Below are 20,149 nucleotides of genomic sequence, written 5' to 3' on the forward strand. Positions count from 1 at the left end.
CAGCATAGTGAACGTATTATAGTGGCCAAGATAGACCCGAAGCCCATGCCTACTACAGTAGTACAAGTTTATATGCCAACTAGCTCTGCAGATGACGAAGTAATTGAAGAAATGTATGATGAAATAAAAGAATTTATTCAGATAGTGAAGGGAGACGAAAATTTAATAGTCATGGGTGTATGGAATTTGGTAGTGGGAAAAGGGAGAGAAGGAAACGTAGTAGGTGAATATGGATTGGGGCTAAGAAATGAAAGAGGAAGCCGCCTGGTAGAATTTTGCACAGAGCACAACTTAATCATAGCTAACACTTGGTTCAAGAATCATGAAAGAAGATTGTATACATGGAAGAAGCCTGGAGATACTGACAGGTTTCAGATAGATTACATAATGGTAAGACAGAGATTTAGGAACCAGGTTCTAAATTGTAAGACATTTCCAGGGGCAGATGTGGACTCTGATCACAATCTATTGGTTATTAACTGTAGATTAAAACTGAAGAAACTGCAAAAAGGTGGGAATTTAAGGAGATGGGACCTGGATAAACTGAAAGAACCAGAGGTTGTACAGAGTTTCAGGGAGAGCATAAGGGAACAATTGACAGGAATGGGGGAAAGAAATACAGTAGAAGAAGAATGGGTAGCTTTGAGAGATGAAGTAGTGAAGGCAGCAGAGGACCTAGTGGGTAAAAAGACTAGGGCTAGTAGAAATCCTTGGGTAACAGAAGAAATACTGAATTTAATTGATGAAAGGAGAAAATATAAAAATGCAGTAAATGAAGCAGGCAAGAAGGAATACAAACGTCTCAAAAATGAGATCGACAGGAAGTGCAAAATGGCTAAGCAGGGATGGCTAGAGGACAAATGTAAGGATGTAGAGGGTTATCTCACTAGGGGTAAGATAGATACTGCCTACAGGAAAATTAAAGAGACATTTGGAGAAAAGAGAACCACTTGTATGAATATCAAGAGCTCAGATGGAAACCCAGTTCTAAGCAAAGAAGGGAAAGCAGAAAGGTGGAGGGAGTATATAGAGGGCCTATACAAGGGCAATATACTTGAGGACAATATTATGGAAATGGAAGAGGATGTAGATGAAGATGAAATGGGAGATACGATATTGCGTGAAGAGTTTGACAGAGCACTGAAAGAACTGAGTCGAAACAAGGCCCCGGGAGTAGACAACATTCCATTAGAACTACTGACGGCCTTGGGAGAGCCAGTCCTGACAAAACTCTACCATCTGGTGAGCAAAATGTATGAGACAGGCAAAATACCCTCAGACTTCAAGAAGAATATAATAATTCCGATCCCAAAGAAAGCAGGTGCTGACAGATGTGAAAATTACCGAACAATCAGTTTAATAAGTCACAGCTGCAAAATACTAACGCGTATTCTCTACAGACGAATGGAAGAACTGGTAGAAGCTGACCTCCAGGAAGATCAGTTTGGATTCTGTAGAAATGTTGGAACACGTGAGGCAATACTGACCCTACGACTTATCTTAGAAGCTAGATTAAGGAAAGGCAAACCTACATTTCTAACGTTTGTAGACTTAGAGAAAGCTTTTGACAATGTCGACTGGAATACTCTCTTTCAAATTCTGAAGGTGGCAGGGGTAAAATAGAGGGAGCGAAAGGCTATTTACAATTTGTACAGAAACCAGATGGCAGTTGTAAGAGTCGAGGGGCACGAAAGGGAAGCAGTGGTTGGGAAGGGAGTGAGACAGGGTTGTAGCCTATCCCTGATGTTATTCAATCTGTATATTGAGCAAGCAGTAAAGAAAACAAAAGAAAAATTCGGAGTAGGTATTAAAATCCATGGAGAAGAAATAAAAACTTTGAGGTTCGCCTATGACATTGTAATTCTGTCAGAGACAGCAAAGGACTTGGAAGAGCAGTTGAACGGAATGGACAGTGTCATGAAACGAGGGTATAAGATGAACATCAACAAAAGCAAAATGAGGATAATGGAATGTAGTCGAATTAAGTCTGGTGATGCTGAGGGAATTAGATTAGGAAATGAGACACTTAAAGTAGTAAAGGAGTTTTGCTATTTGGGGAGCAAAATAACTGATGATGGTTGAAGTAGAGAGGATATCAAATGTGGACTGGCAATGGCAAGGAAAGCGTTTCTGAAGAAGAGAAATTTGTTAACATCGAGTATAGATTTAAGTGTCAGGAAGTCGTTCCTGAAAGTATTTGTATGGAGCGTAGCCATGTATGGAAGTGAAACATGGACGATAACTAGCTTGGACAAGAAGAGAATAGAAGCTTTTGAAATGTGGTGCTACAGAAGAATGCTGAAGATTAGAAGGGTAGATCATATAACTAATGAGGAGGTATTGAATAGGATTGGGGAGAAGAGAAGTTTGTGGCACAACTTAACTAGAAGAAGGGATTGGTTGGTAGGACATGTTTTGAGGCATCAAGGGATCACCAATTTAGTATTGGAGGGCAGCCTGGAGGGTAAAAATCGTCGAGGGAAACCATGAGATGAATACAGTAAGCAGATTCAGAAGGATGTAGGTTGCAGTAGGTACTGGGAGATGAAGAAGCTTGCACAGGATAGAGTAGCATGGAGAGCTGCATCAAACCAGTCTCAGGACTTCAGACCACAACAACAACAACGATTCTTAGGAGAGGCATCAGGCATAAAATAGATTCTAAACCTACCATTAATTATACCTTTATAAAAATAATGTAAATCACTATAAATCTAATACATCCAGTAACACCAACCACTAGTTAATTCTTTGAATTTAAATTTGCTCAGTTGAACTAATTCTGGGATGTTTGTTCTTCTGTGTATGAAGGATATTTGCTTACAGAAACTTGAAGTACATATCAGTGTTTTGTTTTATATATCTTTAACGTATCCATTAGCCAGTATTGCTTTTTTTATTATCCTGTATCCATATTTGGTACAATAAAATGATATTTATAGCTATAAAAATGTCTATGCATTGTAATTAGAGGCCTCATGTTTCTGTATATGTGTATTATATTCTACAGAGTACTACGATGATGACTATCTGGAGGAGGAAGTCACTGAACAGCCAGAACAGAGTGAGATTGCTATCAGTGTAAATAGTGTGACAGTTTAGTGCAGAAGTTTTATCCCATAATTGCAATAACAATGATTGCAGTTTAGTACCCAAGAGTTTTCAGTCCAGATCATTAAACCAACATTGTGACATTTGGCTCCACCTGAAATGTGTTATTTTCTTTCCCAAATTTGTGGTTTGGAAAACTATCTTGCAGAGAATGTTTGCTTGATTTTGGATCTGAGTAGCTGTGTAGTTATCAGATCCTGTGTGCCTTCCAGTGGTGCTTAGCAATCAAAAAGAAACCTCACTATAATATCCTGGACATCTAACATTAAGAATTTTTTTTATACTGTGAGTGGTTACTGATGATTTTCCATATTCGGTATTCCTTCCACAAGTATTTAAAAATACTACTAAATGTCTCATTTCCGACATGACGATAAATGTTACTGAGTGACTGTAAAATCCAAGTGCTGCTGGACACATCACTCAGAATTGATACCCATATTGATGCCCATTTTTATGGTCTAACTTTATTTTAAATCAGTTTTGATATAAGAGAAACTTAAGATTGTTTATAATCACAATGTAGTCTGTGTCCTTCTCTTTATATATTTCCAACTTTATTTTTGGGATGTGTAGCTAAAATCACCTAGGCTAAATACAGCTTGTTGTATGTTTCATGTAATGCTTACGGTTCACAAAATGTTGTTAAAAGTGTAATTTTCTTTGTCCAAACTGTACTGCATCCTTAAATTAGCCTGTCAGCAACCTGGATACTGGCAAAATGAAATGTTGACTCAGTCTTTGGAAAATACTAACAAGGGAAATAAGAATCAGCCTGTAAAACACAAAGATTCACATTCAGTTATGGGTTTTAATTCATTTGGGAGGTTTAAACAAATCCACACATGACAATATCTCTACCAGAAATAACTTGCATGCTTCATTACTCATATTATGGAAATGTGACATGAATTCACAACTTTACTTACTGTAAAGTCACACTAAGGTTTTATTTTCTGTTGATGCCAAGATCCCAAGTACTCTGTTATTATTGCAAAGGTCAGCATTGCCTGTCACAGTAATAGTATAGTGGGTATCTTATAAAATATAAACGTATTAATAAATTTGATTTAAAAGAGAATTAAACTTCAATATGTGGCTCTCACATCTGTCACAAGATCACATTCTGTGTGGGACACACACAGCAGGATCCAACAGCAGACCCAAGAGCCATATACTGAACATATCCACTAGGGAAGCCTAAAGAGTCACAAGAACCAAACTTACCTGGCTGCTAGTTTTTTGTTTTGGTTATTTTCATGACAATCTACTATAAATTTCAGGATGAAAGATAAGATCTTAGCTTCATAATATCAGTTACCAATATTTGTAATACAAAAGCACCAATGACATTTTTCATTCTACATTTCTGACCAGCTGTCAAGAACTGGCAGAAAAGTGTAGAATTAAAGCGCAATTGCTCACAAGAAATTTTAAGCTCTGTTATACAACTAATAAGGCCAGTGTTCATGATTCATGACAACATTAATGTGGCATATTTTGTCATTTAACAAAAAGAATGACATAAATTTATGTACCTTTACCTGTGGCCCTCTGGATCTCTGTGTATGGAATCCTTAGTGATTCCCATAGAGGGGATTTTCATTCTCAAAAAAAATCATAGTACAAGAGCATAATATATGTTTCATAATTCCACAACAGATCATTCTCAGTGATATGCATGTAATTGTATCCATGTGTCAGACAGCACTCCTTGAAATGGCAATGTGCTCTTCTGTCACGTGACACTACAGTGGAGTCCTTTTAGAGGCAGGGAAAACCCCTGATGATGTGATCTGAAGTGCATAGTACCATTTAATAAAAACATATTGTTGCTGTAATGTAGAAGCAATACTTGTACTTAACAATTATTGTAATTGATTTTTGGTCTGCTTTACAGAAGTAGCCTGCAATATCTGCTTCTGCCTTTTAATATACATCTTGACTTGTTTCACATTCCTCAAGGCTCGTGATGAAATTTAAGGAACCGAAGTATAAATAAATGAATAGATAATGATAAAAAAAAGCAGAAGTGAGAAACTGGCCTACCCTTTATCTAGGTTTTCAGAAAATGAGAGAACTGCGTAGTCAAATACCTGCTCATACCCCTTCCTGTCCAGTATAATGAATAATAATCTGCATAAAGTTATATGTTTTCCTTATTTTTGTTATCTGAGACAACCAGAAAAAATAAATATGTTTTATTTTTAAAAGCTAGTGCCATTTGGCAAAGAAGAAAATGTGAAACCAAATATTTTGTCTTGAAGATTTGTAATGGATTGTTTTGGAAGTTATTTATCGCTGATAGGTGTGTTTTTGAAAAACAGTTAATGTAGTAATATTTATTATATGGTACTTTTAAAAAATTTGTTTTGCCTTCTTCGTGGTAATGAGCAGATATTTCCTCTTAGTCACTGTTAATTATTATAAAATAATTTCCACGTCTGTGTTGGGAAAAAAAAACAACTATTATTCGTCAGTTAGTTATCTGCAAAGAACTAAAAGTGCATAGTACACTAAATGTATGGCAATGATGAGGGGTGATTCAGGAGATCTTTGTCAAGTCAGTCTCTTATCATTGTGATCAAATGTGTTGTCTTAAGATGATTACTGGACTGTGGTTTCTTCTTTGTGATTGTTCATATGTATCACGTGACATTGTTTGTTACTAAAAATTCACTTAACATTTACACACAGTTCTTCCTTGTTACACAGTTAACATAAATAATTATATTATTTGTGAACAGATGACAGCCCCCCCCCCACCCCCACCCCCTCGCCCTTCCTCCAGAAATGTAAAATAGAAATGCATTATTTTTTTATGTGTAATGCACTGCTGAATATTATGTATATTAAAAGGAAGTGTCTGATACGCATGGTGACTATTCAATGCTCCATATGACATTTATGTTGTAGGGAGCTGTCTTTCTTATTACTCATTCAGCTTTGATAAAAATAACTTTTTATTGTGAAATATGGAAGAAAAGCAAGAAGAATTTAATTGATTATTTCTTTTTACACTCAAATTCTATGTAAAAGTTGACTTAATTTATTATATGCTCTGAGGTCGTCAGCTTGTGGTCTAGTGGTTGGTTAGCATTGCTGCATCTAGAGCGCAGGGTCCCAGGCTCGATTCCCCAAAGGGTTGGAGATTTGCTTCATTTGGAGATTGGGTGTTTGTGTCCTTCTAATTTCATTTCATTTCATCTCATCTGTATGAACGTGCATGTAATTTAAGTGGCATAAAATAAAAAAGAAGACTTCCACTAGGTGACCAAACAACCCCAGATGGTCTCGCAGCTGAAAATTTAGTTTCATATGTTCTACAGTTATTTGTCATAAATGTGCATACCTGTTGTAGCTCTGTTTGCACTCAGCCTGTTTTATTTCTGTTTTGTTTATACAAAGAAGTCTTAGACATTTGCTTTCACAAAAAATTCTGTGTATTTCCTTGTGTAACTGAAAAGTCAAAAACTAAATTTTAACTTTGTATATATCTTGTGAAGCTTACATCTTTTTGTATGTTACTTATATGTCCAATTGCTTAATGTGCCTTAGTTTTTTTATAATGTTTGTAGCTCCTTTTTATATATCATTTACGTGCAAAATCTGTAATAACCCCTGTTGTCTTGCATGATAATATGTATGGAATGTTGAAAGTAGTGTTTTGAAATTCCCACGTAGTCTCTCTCTCTCTCTCTCTCTCTCTCTCTCTCTCTCTCTCTCTGACAGACAGAGAGAGTAAGTTGACTTAATTTATTATATGCTCTGAGGTCCTCAGCTTGTGGTCTAGTGGTTGGTTAGCATTGCTGCATCTAGAGTGCAGGGTCCCAGGCTCTCTCTCTCTCTCTGACAGACAGACAGACAGACAGACAGAGAGAGAGAGAGAGAGAGAGAGAGAGAGAGAGAGAGAGATAGCTCTTCTTTGCATGTCTGTTCTGCTGTGCTCTAGTTCTGCTTATCAGTCTCTTATTTTATTTTATTCCTAACTTTATTTTTTTGTGTATGACTGTACACAATCTGGAGGCTGACAGAACTTGTTTACTGTTCTTTCTGTGGCTGGTTTTCTGATATGAGGCTGAACTGAAATTAATGTTATGCAAAAGATGACTTAGGGTAATGAGAGACGTAATGTGAGAATAAGAATTTCACAAGGCTGTGTTTGTTCCACCACTTACTATTGTTTTTAATATTGATTGTCATCTTTTGGTTGTTGTCTTTTGGCATAGAGTTCTATGAACTTATGTTAAGCAATAGACAAAAGGCAAAATTTTGCTACTTCATTTTTAACCATTTAGCATTTTATTTGAAAGCAGTAACAACATCTATGCATAAAAATATGTATTGCAACAGATGATCCCAATATTTTGTTTCCACAGGTGATATAGTTCCGAAGGATTAGGGAAACAGCTGATACCTTTGTTAACATTGCTGTTAAAATTTGTACTAATTCTACAGAATTTGCTCTGTAGGATAGGTGATCATTAAAGCCTGCTGTTCAAAACAATCTTCCCTTCAATCACACACCATATGCAACTAAAGATTTGTAAACTGCTGTATTCTGCTGCTAGTGTGTGTGAGTGTCAGTTGCTGAGTGTAGTGTTGCTGCACATGTGTGCTTAAACGAACCACCAAATGTATCAGTGCAGACAGGCCTATAGGAAGTATGAACATGGCATGGGCTCTGCCACGACAGTTGTGTTGTAACCAAGTAGTACATGAAACCGATCCAATGACACAAACATGGCTTTATTCATAAGCCTCTGAACCATAAAGGAAATAAGCCTCTCAGGACTCCATGATACAGAACAACTGATGTGTAGTGGTGCGAACTAGAAGAATGTAGAGGGAGTCAGTCAGCACTGCTCTGTGCACATAGAAGTGTGAGTCACTGGTAGATGGCATGGCGTGCCATGTGCATGCTTCCTACAGACAGCCTCTAGTGGCCAGCCCACACTGATACAGTTGGCAGTTGATTTAAGTAAATACATGTGGTGACATTACACTTGGTGCGCTCACACTTCCATGCACTAGTAGCAGGATATGACATAAACTCTATTTGAAAGATGAAGAATATCATCCACGCAACATGCTGCATATCAGAACATGTCTGGAATATGTGTAGTTGGAAATTTGTTTCTCCTGGTCCTCCAGCAATCATTGTTGGTGTGGAGACTGTAATGCAAACCATATGGATGGAGATTCATCAGAAAAATATGTGCCCCTCTTGGATTTCATGACCTGGTGTTTAGAGCCACTGGGGGCTTCACACTGCCATGGGGATAGTTTATGTACTGTCATGTATCTAACCTGCGGCATAAATTTCATTTCAGTCCCAGTTATCATTCTTGGTATTCTGATTTTGACAAAAAATTGTGTATATTTTTGATATTGCATAATTACAATTTTTAAATACCACTATTTATTTTGTCAGTATATATCGTCACATAAATTTATTGATATCATAAATTAATTATGATGCAGCAACATTTGGGCCTACTACTGAGGCCCCAAAGAAAAAGATGAAAATGAAGAGGGTTGCCAAACCATGTGATCAGAAGTACAACTTATATGTGTTTCATCCAGAGTACCTGGAATGTAAAGATTTCCAGTTTACCCCAAGTCACTGTTCGAGGTATGCATATTAAAAAGCACTGCTTTCTCTATCTTTCATGTTATGTATCATTTCTGTCTATTAGATTTATGTGTGGAAATGTTGCTCAGAACCATGGGTAAGGGGAGACTTTCTGGACAGGATGAGAAGGAAAGACTTCCCATCCTGGCCAGGAAGTCTCCTCCGATCTGGGTTTCTGGGTGACTTTTCCATAACGCTTCCCATTTCCTAAACTTCAATACTTTTCCTTCTTCCCTCCTCATTTCCCTTCAGCCCTTCTGCCAAAGGGGGGCGCCCCCGGCCCTGGAAGATAGTGTACATCCACGTCCTTCACCCGTGTCTCCTGGCACTGCTTGGCAAGTAGATTTTTTTGTCAATCCATATTATATTTTCTAATGTTGTTTATTTTTGTTGGTATTATTTGATTTATGTGCACCCTTCAAAAAGTTTGGTTGTCTTGTTGGCACTTGCTGGTCACAGTCTTGGAGTCTATTAATAGTAAGAAGTCACCAGTTGGTGTCTTCTGTGATATTTCCAAGGCCTTTGATTGTGTAAACCACAAGATACTCTTGGAGAAGGCCTATCATTACGGAATCAAAGGACCTATAGGTAACTGGCTAAAATCATATCTTCAAGACAGGAAACAAAAGGTGGTTCTACATGGCTGCAACAAAGGATCTCCTAATCTAGTGGATTCTGAATGGGGAAAAATTCAGCATGGAGTTCCCCAGGGATCTGTCCTTGGACCCTTGCTGTTTTTAATATATGTTAATGATTTACCCCTGTCCATTAGTAAAAATTGTGAATTCACAATGTTTGCTGATGATACAAGCATTGTCGTTGATGGTCAGTCTACTGCTCATCTGGAGACTGATGTTAATGATATACTCAGAGAAGTTACAGCTTGGTTTTCAATTAATTCTCTTTCAGTTAATATTAAAAAAACTAATTTTATACAGTTCCACACAAAAAATAAAACTCTAGAAAGTATAGTAATTGCTCATGACAACCAGGAACTAGAACAGGTGCAATCCACTAAATTCCTGGGGGTTCACATTGACAGTAGGCTCAACTGGGAACAGCATGTGTCCCTTACTCTAAAAAGGCTTTCATCAGCAACTTTTGCTCTAAGAATAATTACTCATTTTGGGGACATCAACATTTTAAAATCGTCTTACTTTGGGTACTTTCACTCATTAATGAGTTACGGAATAATATTCTGGGGTAATTCACCAGCCTCAAAAAAAATCTTAACTGCTCAGAAGAGAGCAGTCAGAATCATGTGTGGGGTTCCTCCACGAACCTCATGTAGAAAACTTTTTATACAGTTAGGTATTCTGACCACAACATGTCAGTACACATACTCTCTGATGAATACAGTTAATAAAGACTATGCTCAGTATGAAACAAATTGTTCATACCATAACTACAATACTAGAGGTAAAGATGATCTACATGTTGAACTAAAAAATTTAACACTTGTACAGAAGGGAGTAAAGTATGCTGCTATAAAGACTTTTAATGCATTGCCTAATTATATTAAATGTACAATAGAAAATGAAACGCCGTTCAAAGGTATGTTAAAAAAATACCTGCTCGACCATCCACTATACTCGTTAGATGAATTCTTTTCCAGAAGTAATGCCCTCCCTTAATAATAGATGTATTTAGTCTCTTAGTTATTAGATGGATGAGACAATATTATGTTAATGTTATAGTGTTACTATTATAGTTATAATGTTATATTGAGAATTGCTATACTAGTTTAATGACAGCTTGTAATATCTATATCATTGAATTATATTACTATTCTGTAGCATTAATTGTATTTGTACAATTGTATTGACACGTTCCACATCCAGGCGAATCACTCGCATGCACGGATCTATCGAATATGCATACCAAATAAAAAAAATAAATAAAAATAAAGTCTCTGGTCTTGAGTTATATAAAACTGTCAGTTGAAAGGAGGAACTAAATGAATAATTCTAAGATACTTTTTACTTACAATAAAAAATTGTGCTATTTACTGTTTATTACCTTACTATTCTCAAAAAATTCATAGGGCTATGATTATAGTATAATTTCAGAACCTGTCTCATGATTTAATTTCCATATCATGAACAATAATAAGAAATGAGATGTCGAACAGTTAGGTAATATTGTAAGCTGAAATCTCCATGGTGAAGAAATCTTAATAGATGAGAGGGATGGTTCGATGATAGGCAGAAGTGGAGGTTGGAACTATGAGAGTGGAGAATGGGTGTAATTAAACAGTGAATGGAGAAAGTTGGTAACATGAGGAAAAGTAACAAAAGGAAGATTAACATAAATTGAGACTTACTGAATAGCACACTTATTTGATATGTTTCAAATATGTACTTCATCTTCATTGAGTGGAAATTCTCTGACCATTATTTTTGTAATGAAGAGCATAACCTCAAATTGCCTCTCCATTCACAATGAAAGCTCACCAGGTATTGCTTATAACTGTACACAGCACTGGCTAATTATATCAGCGTGATATGAAAAGAAAAATGTAGATGCAGACTGTAATGCCTGAAACTGAGCTGTTCTTGTGGCTTCACTTCTAACATAGGGATGGCAAAGCAAATAGTTTTATGTGAAACAAGATGTTATGTAATGTGCATCATGGAAATTTTATTCATAATGTTAACAAAACTTGTAAGAAGTGCTCCAGTTGCTACTTTATCTAATTTCTGTTAATGTTTTTGCTTATTCTCTAATTTAGTCACCAGGTTTAGCTTTAATGCTGTTGACTGACTTCCAAGCCAAAATCCCACATTTGAAGTCCTTCCTACAGAGGAGATGCTGCCAAACCTATCTTTATGGTCCAACTTGGCGGTGAGGGTGCTGTATGTGTGGGGTGGGGGGCTAGCAGCAGTGGTGTAAGTGACAGTGTCCCCTGAAAACTGTTGTGAGATAAATGATCGCATCTAATAATAGCCATGAAATACTAGGTTTTTCTGTGCCAAAATTAAATTTACTTACTTTGTAAACATATCTGAAAATGTTTCTGTGATAGGCAATATAAGTTAATAAACAACATCTAAAATTAGACGCATGAAATGGCGGTTCCATAGCTTTCCTGCTGTTTTAAATACTGGTTCAATGTCATTTTTTACTAGAGGGAACTTTTTAGCAAAGTGATCTGTTGCACTAAGGAGGACATTATGTTCATAAATACTTAGGATGACAAAGTATATTTTTTTAACATAATTGGATAGGTAAAAAATCTAGTCACCAAGAGGCAGCAGAACACGCACATAAAAGGAGGTTATAATTGCACAGGCTTTCAGAGCCTGTGGCTCCTTCTTCAGGCAGAAGAGTTGAAGGGGGAGGAAGAGGGGTGAAGGAATAGGACTGGAGAGGTCTAGGAAAAGGGTAAGGGGAAACTTACTGGATGGGATGATATGGAAAGACTATCCAATTACATTATTTTATCAAAAATTGAAAGTATATTTTTTGCAATCTGTGTGGTGCCACCTCAGTTATATTGTTAACATATTATCCAAGAGTGAGACAGAAAGCTAGTAGACAGTATGACCAATTTACTGTCTGCAAGTGTAGAATTCCCAGATGATGAGGAACCTCGTACATGCTCATGCTGATTTAAAGATTGTCATATATACAGCTGTCATATATAGTATTCAGAAATCACAGGAACAGATAGAGTAACAAAATGTAATGTAATATAACTGAAATGGAAATAGAAATGCATGCTAATCGTGTGTGAGCATAAGAGGAGCCACTATAACAGGTGCTACAGAGGACAAATTTAAAATGTACAAGTGAAATTCTGGCTTTCATTAGCTTTTAAAAGTGAAGGATAAGAAATGGCACTTCAAAATGAATCGGGAGAGACACATAGTGCAGGAAATTATCAGGAAATACTATCTGTAAACTTTCTGTTGGGCCCTAGAAAAAAGGGTTGCAGGTAGTGCAGTGACTTCACTGGAGAGAGGAGCAATTCAGAGGGAGCTAATACCTATGCTGCACAATGCTTCTGTAGTTTCTGCTTTTTCCCAAGCATCTAAAATAGCAGAAGTGACATGTGAATTTAATGGAAGTTTAAATGATTCATGTTATTATGTGTACAACTTTACTTCTTCCATTTTTTCTTTAAGTTCAAAGCTTTATTGTGAAAAAACTTACAAAAAAATTACGGTTCAAGGTATTGGCCATTGCTAGTCACTCCTCCTCCAATTTTGCACTTGTTCATATGACTAGAGCGTTTGACTGCCAGACCATATGCCATTCATCAAAAAAGGTGGTAGTCAGAGGGTGCAATGTTTGGAGAATACAGTGGGTGAGGGATGACTTCCCATGTCAACAGTTTCAAGAATGTTCTGATGGGCTTTGCAACACCAGGTTGAGTGTTGTCATACTGAAAAATCACCTTTTCATGTCTATTGCAGTACTGTTGCTGTTTCTCGTTTAGTGCTTGGCTCAAGTGCATCAGTTATTTTGAATAGCGATCTAATGTGTTTGTTTCTGTTGATTTCAGTAGCTTCGAAAACCTCTTCTCTTCCACCACCATGCAGGTTTTTGACATCAGAATCACTGTTATTGAAGTGCTGAAACTTTCTCTGCACATTCTTTCCCTAATAGATGCCACACCACATGTCTTGTCCAGCTTTTTATGAGCTTCAGCCACCGATTTCATCATGTTAAAGCAGAAAACTAAAACTTCCTGCAAATGACAAGAATTGGGCTCATAATTTGATATAGTCAATCAAGAGTAACATTATGATGCAATCACAAATCAACTAATATTTTAATGGTGTTATGTTTAAAAATGCCTAAGCTTATCATATGACACTTACAACCTACCACCTCCATCACCACTTGCCGCTACTGCCAGCTGTTAGGAAATGGTGGAAACAAAATTGTAGACTTAATATCAAAATTGAAACAATATTTTAGACCTGTTCAATAATGATACGTTTTGCTAAAAAAACAAAGCACTTGTGTATGACTGTTATTTCCGTTTTTACATATAGCAACTGGTATTAGCAATGGTATCTTTCCTCAAACAAGGGTACTTTTTGAACTACTTCTGTAATAATAGCCGTAAAGACGTCTCAGTTATTAGCAGTCACTGACCCTTCAAACAACTGCTCCTGTACTTATCAGTGCCTAAATGTGCTAAAATTGGCGAGATTACTCTAGCTACATCTGACAACTCATCACCAAAGGTGCTTGCACATTACCTCTACTGCTTATTTCTGATGTCGGAGTTGAAGTACTACTTAGAAGGTGAACACAGTACAGTCTGCCCTGTTGTTCATTGTGGCCCAGAATGGCTCTCAGATACTAGTGAATATTATAGTGTATGTGACCTGAGATCTCAAACAATTGCCTACATAGCCTGGCGTTTGGTGTGACATTTCCTTACTTTCAGCACCTTCATACATGAAAAGCTGATTTTTTGGCACCAGATAGGTAACTGTACATCCTTAAATTTGTTGCACTGAATGAAAATTATTTGGGTTATCACATAGATTTTTATAGAAACACATAATTTTATGCAACAAAGTTTTGTTTTCACTTATTTAAACTGAACTATTTTATAAATTACATTGATTTTGTGGTTGTTTTCTTTTAGACCATACATTCCATGCCGTGTTCCAAACACAAGTCTACTACTGGTTGTGGTGAATTCTATGCGTCCAACTTGCTTTAGCCATCTGAGTGCTAAGTCTGAATTAGTGGACTACAATGATACAGAACACCCCTGCCACAAACTACCACTGAACAAACTACCTCGGAGTCGATTCTCTGCATGTTTCACTGAAGATCCAAGGGTATGTACCTCTCTGTTCTATCAGATAATACTTTTGGCATGTGATTACTATAAAGTCTGGTGATTGCTCTATTGAACTTTAATTGTATCTCCTTTCTTAATAGTATATGTTTCTGAAATTGGCAACTGCAATCACATATTGTCACAAACCAGTTTAAAAGTAATGGTGATTACAGAAGAGAGGAAGTTCGAGAATGAAATATTGTATACATTTAGGAGTAACAGATATTACTGAAAAGTTTTTGGCCATCTATCCTTCCCATATTACTGATTTACGAGAACCTCCACACAGCACTGAGTCCCTCTTTCTCTCTTTGCTTCGGTTTTCTTGCATTGTCTACTGCGCGTGTCATATATACGAGTGTGTTTTTTAAGTAAGTACCGTTTTGAAGTTAAAAAAAAAAAAGTGCTAAGATATCTCAATAATTTTGTTTGTACATGAAAGCCCTTGATCTACTTTTCTACATACTTTCCGTCAATATTGAGGCACTTGTCATAACATTCTACCAGTTTTTGAATACCCTCCTCATAGAAGTCTGGCGCCTGACTTGTTAACCACTGCATCGCCACTGTTTTGACTTTGTCATCATCTTGAAGACGCTGACTGCCCAGGTGTTTCTTCAAGTGCAGGAAGAGATGGTAGCCACTGGGCGCAAGATCAGGGCTGTACGGAGGATGATTTCAAGTTTCCCATTGAAAAGAGGTGATGAGATCTTTGGCCTGATTCGCCACATGCAGACGAGCATTGTCTTGCAGCAAAACGATGCCCTTGATCAACTTGCCACGTCTTTTGTTCTGAATTGAATGGCGCAGGTTGTGCAATGTCTTACAGTAAGCTGCTGCGTTGATTGTCTCATTACGAGGCAGAAATTTCACAAGCAATACTCCTTTTCTGTCCCAAAATACTGTGCACATGATTTTCTGGGCAGAAATTGTTTGCTTAAACTTCACTTTTGTAGGTGAATCTGAATGCTGCCATTCCATGGACTGTTGCTTTGATTCTGGTGTGACGTAGGCCATCCATGTTTCATTACCCGTAACAATTTGGCTTATGAAATCATCACCGTCATTGTGGTACTGCTCAAGGAAAGTCAATCCACTGTCTAAACGTTTGGTTTTGTGCACATCTGTCAACATTTTCGGTACCCAATGTGTGCACAGTTTTTGGTAATTCAAGTGCTCGGTCACAATGCCATACAAAACACTACAAGAAACATTAGGAAAGTCATCCCGCAAGGATGAAATCGTAAAGCGTCTGTTTTCTCTCACCTTATTGTCCTCTTCCTGAACCAAACTTTCATTAACGACCGAAGGACGCTCACTCCGTTGTTCATCATGCACATTTGTGCAGCCATCTTTAAATGCTCTCACCCACTTCCTTACCATTCCATCACTCATAATGTTTTCTCCGTAAACTGCACAGATCTCACGATGAATATCGATTGCTTTTAGGCCTTTATCACTAAGAAATCTTATAACAGCCCGTACTTCACAGTCGGCGGGACTCACGATGATCGGAGGCATCTCAAACACTCAGTACACAATGTAAACAAGGAAGAATCAGACTGTGATGGCATCAGTGCATAGAATTATGTACAGGCTTTCATGTAAAAATAAAATTATTGAGATATCTTAGCACGTCTTTTTTTAATTTCAAAACAGTACTTACTTAAAAAAAAACACACCTCATACAAGAGGAGATGAACAAGCAGGAGGTCCACCTGAGTAACAAATATAGCATTTGGACAGTTTTTCAGTAAAATATAGAAATGTTGAATAATTACCTCAAAGCAAAACAGAATGAGTAAGAAAAATGAACATGTGTGAATATACATTGAGATTACTTTGATTTTAGTATGAGGAAGATGAATGAATTTAGTGTTCCATGGGCACAACTAAATGGAACAGAACATATAGAAAACAGAAAAGAAACCCTGCAGTCACAACATACCAAACTGAAATTTGGGGAGAGCTGCTGCAGTTTTCCATTCCTTCACTTAATCATTTCAGACAACTGCAAGGGTTGTTTCATCTCTATTGGTAACAGTAACACAATATATCAAGGGACATGTTTTGCCATGTAAACTTGGCTTAAAGAGGGCTTTGTGTCACTGATTTGTCTTTCTTCCATGACAGTCATGCCATCTGTGGTGTCACCGCCAGACACCACACTTGCTAGGTGGTAGCCTTTAAATCGGCCGCGGTCCATTAGTATAAGTCGGACTCACGTGTCGCCACTGTCAGTGATAGCAGACCGAGCGCCACCACACGGCAGGTCTAGAGAGACGTACTGGCACTCATCCCAGTTGTACAGCCGACTTTGCAAGGAACGGTTCACCGACAAATACGCTCTCATTTGCCGAGACGATAGTTATCATAGCCTTCAGCTACATTTGCTACGACCTAGCAAGGCACCGTTTTCAATTGATATTGAGGTTCTATTAATGTATCATCAAGAGCGATGTTCTACAAATGTGGATTAAAGTTAAGTATTCCAGAAGCTACGTACTTTTCTTTATAGCATTCATTACGTATCTTGTTTCAGACCTCACGCCAGCCTGCGTGAGTTTAAGCACGTGCCTTTCGGCTTCCTCTCATTGTGTCTATGCTGTCTTGTATAGACACAACACCATCTATGGCTACAGCCTAATGTTACCACAAATATACACACACCAAAAAAAGTTTTGCATCACCCCAGTTCCCTGAACTCCTGAAGATGGATGTTGACTGTGGATATTGTATCACAGGCACGGTCCCTCTGACTGTTCAGAGATGTCACTAAACCCACCCAAAGATGTAAAGCAGCGCCTATTAGACGGAGGGGTCTGATAGCCGATCAGTTCCAGTCATTCCACCAGGAAGGAGGTACATGGCTCGTGTTGTCTGTAGTTCAGCCATGCCTAGATGGTCAACACCACAGTTTGATCATGTCCTCATTGTTACTTTGTGCCAGGAAGGGCTCTCAACAAGGGAAGTGTCCAGGCATCTCAGAGTGAAACAAAACGATGTTGTTCGGACGTGGCGGAGATTCAGTGAGACGGAACTGTCAACAATATGCCTTGCTCAGGCCACCCAAGGGCTACTAGTGCAGTGGATGATCGCTACCTATAGATTATGGCTTGGAGGAATCCTGACAGCAATCCCACCATGTTGAATAATGCTTTTCGTGCAGCCACAGGATGTTGTGTTACAACTCAAACTGTGCGCAATAGGCTGCAAGATGCTCAGCTTTACTCCCGGTGTCCATGGCGAGGTCCAGCTTTGCAACCACAACACCCTGCGGCACAGTACAGATGGACCCAACAACATGCCGAATGGACTGCTCAGGGTTGGCATCAGATTCTCTTCACTGATGAGTTTCACATATGCCTTCAACGTGACAATCACCGGAGACATGTTTGGAGACAACCCAGTCAGGCTGAACACCTTAGACACACTGTTGAGGGAGTGCAGCAAGGTGGAGGTTCCCTGCTGTTTTGGGGTGGCATTATGTGGGGCTGACGTATGCTGCTGGTGGTCAAGGAAGGCACTGTAATGGTTGTACGATACGTGAATACCAGCTTGTGATGCAAAACTATTTTTGATGTGTGTAGGAAACTGTGGCTTTAAATTGGTGTTGCAGTAGCCTTTTGCAATTTATGATTTTAAGCTGTTGGAGATCTTCTGTTACCATATGGAGTAGAGACCTGAAACCAGGCAGGGTATGACAAGATGTTATAGTGAATAATGGACATGGTTGATGATGCTTTCATAATTTTGTAGATAGAGTAGCAATTGAATAGTCATGAGGCACTTAGTGTACCCTGAATTTAATGGCATACAATAACAGTTTAAGGTGAATAAAAGATTCCTAGAACATTTTTGAAATTGTAACTGTTATTTTTAATACTCAGTTCCAGTCAGCTCTGCTGTTTCATTTCTGCTCAGTTGATTACGACATTGGACCTACAAGTAAAGGTCAAGTAGAGTAAACCTGATACTTGCCATGCAATAGATTGTTGCATTGCTATCAGGTTTAGTGTTTATTTCTGCATGATGGTGATGGTGATGGTGATGGTGATGGTGATGGTGATGGTGATGGTGATGGTGATGGTGATGGTGATGGTGATGGTGATATTATGAAATGTATTCACAAACTGCACATACAATTGTGCTACAGCTGTACCATTTATTAGTAATGTATTAAAATTTGTGCTGGACAGGGACTCAAACCCAGATTTCCCACTTTATGCGAGCAGTTGGCCGTCTGAGCACGCATCCTTCAGACAAGCATGCATGTCGTATGGAACATTGCATCAAACCATACAGACACTATAACATACAGACACCACCATACTGTAATTCATGCCAAAGCAAGGCATTCTGACAAGTAATATAATGTCTCTCTCACAGTGCGGTACTCATATGATTTGCGTGCAAGAACTAAGGTCTTGTGGAAGTTTGTGTCGGTTCTGGAGGTGTGCTCAGATGGCCGAGGTGGTTAAGGTTACTGCTAATATGAAGTAGGAAATCTGGGTTAAAGTCCTGGTCTGACACAATTTACCATATGTTACTAGTAAATCGTATAGCTGTTAGACAATCGTACTTGCAGTTTGCAAATGCATTTCATAATTTAATATGGCTGTCAATTGTCAGCAGTGTCTGTTCCTTCAGACATGCATGCATGTTTGAAGGAACATTACATTCAACTGAATAATGATGATGAGGATGATGATGATGTGAAAGCTTACTATCGCATTACACACCAACCAAAAGAATTAGGGAAACATGACTTTGGGCACCTGCCACCGGCCACTACGCAATAATTAATCTGTGGGTACATTACCAAATTATACTTTATCTTTCACAAATTAAGAACACAACAAGACATCATTACAACATCATTCATTTGTATAACAAGAACTGCAATGTCCGACAAGTGTTGGAAACTCATCCTGTCATACGTCCTCAATGAGCATTTATTACTACCTGACACCTATGTGGCATACTCTATATGAGTCTGTGGAGGTCACCATGTGGCAGCCACACCCATTCTTCAGTGAGAGGTCTTGAGAGTTCTTGGTGTGTCAGTGATGGAATAGGGCGACCGTGAACACACCTGTTGGACATGCCCCATTCATGCACTGTGCAGTTTAGGTCAGGACTCCTCGCTGGCCATTCTGTTACTTCTTTGTACAGGCTTTTGAAGACATCACTGATGATGCCTGCCACATGAGCCCTGACATTACTGTTCATGGGAAGGAAGTCCAGACCACCACCTATTCAGCAGCCACCACTTGCTCCACCAGAATATGATCGATATACTGCCTGGTGGTAAGGTGACTATGGATGATGACAAGATCCATACGGCTGTCAATACTGATGCTTTCCTGTACCATCACAGGACCTTTGGGAACACAGTTATCACCCTGTGTCAGAATAAATTTGGACTTGTCTATGAATAATACATCTCACAAAAGAGTATCAAAGTTTCTGATTGACATAGGATCAGTAGAACTGATGGTAAGCTGCAAGTGTTATCATTTCAAGTGGGGTACTCAAACAGGACGTCTGGGTCATAAGGTCCTTTCTTTTAGCCTGCCCATTACAATCTGATT

The 20,149-nt window shown here is 38.2% G+C and overlaps 1 protein-coding gene across 2 annotated transcripts in view; it reads left to right on the forward strand.

Moving 5' to 3' along the window:
• The window catches only part of LOC124615372 (voltage-dependent calcium channel subunit alpha-2/delta-3-like), a 332,033-nt gene that overhangs the window by 301,179 nt on the left and 10,705 nt on the right, over positions 1-20,149 (forward strand). Inside the window, exons 25-27 of one of the 2 annotated variants that reach the window (XM_047143196.1) lie at positions 3,011-3,064; positions 8,596-8,746; positions 14,355-14,553. In XM_047143196.1, coding sequence (XP_046999152.1) covers positions 3,011-3,064; positions 8,596-8,746; positions 14,355-14,553 — 404 coding nt within the window. The remainder of the gene's footprint in view (positions 1-3,010; positions 3,065-8,595; positions 8,747-14,354; positions 14,554-20,149) is intronic. The other variant, XM_047143197.1, reaches the window with a different exon arrangement.

The sequence above is a fragment of the Schistocerca americana genome, chromosome 5 (assembly GCF_021461395.2).
Source record: "Schistocerca americana isolate TAMUIC-IGC-003095 chromosome 5, iqSchAmer2.1, whole genome shotgun sequence".
NCBI lineage: Eukaryota > Metazoa > Arthropoda > Insecta > Orthoptera > Acrididae > Schistocerca > Schistocerca americana.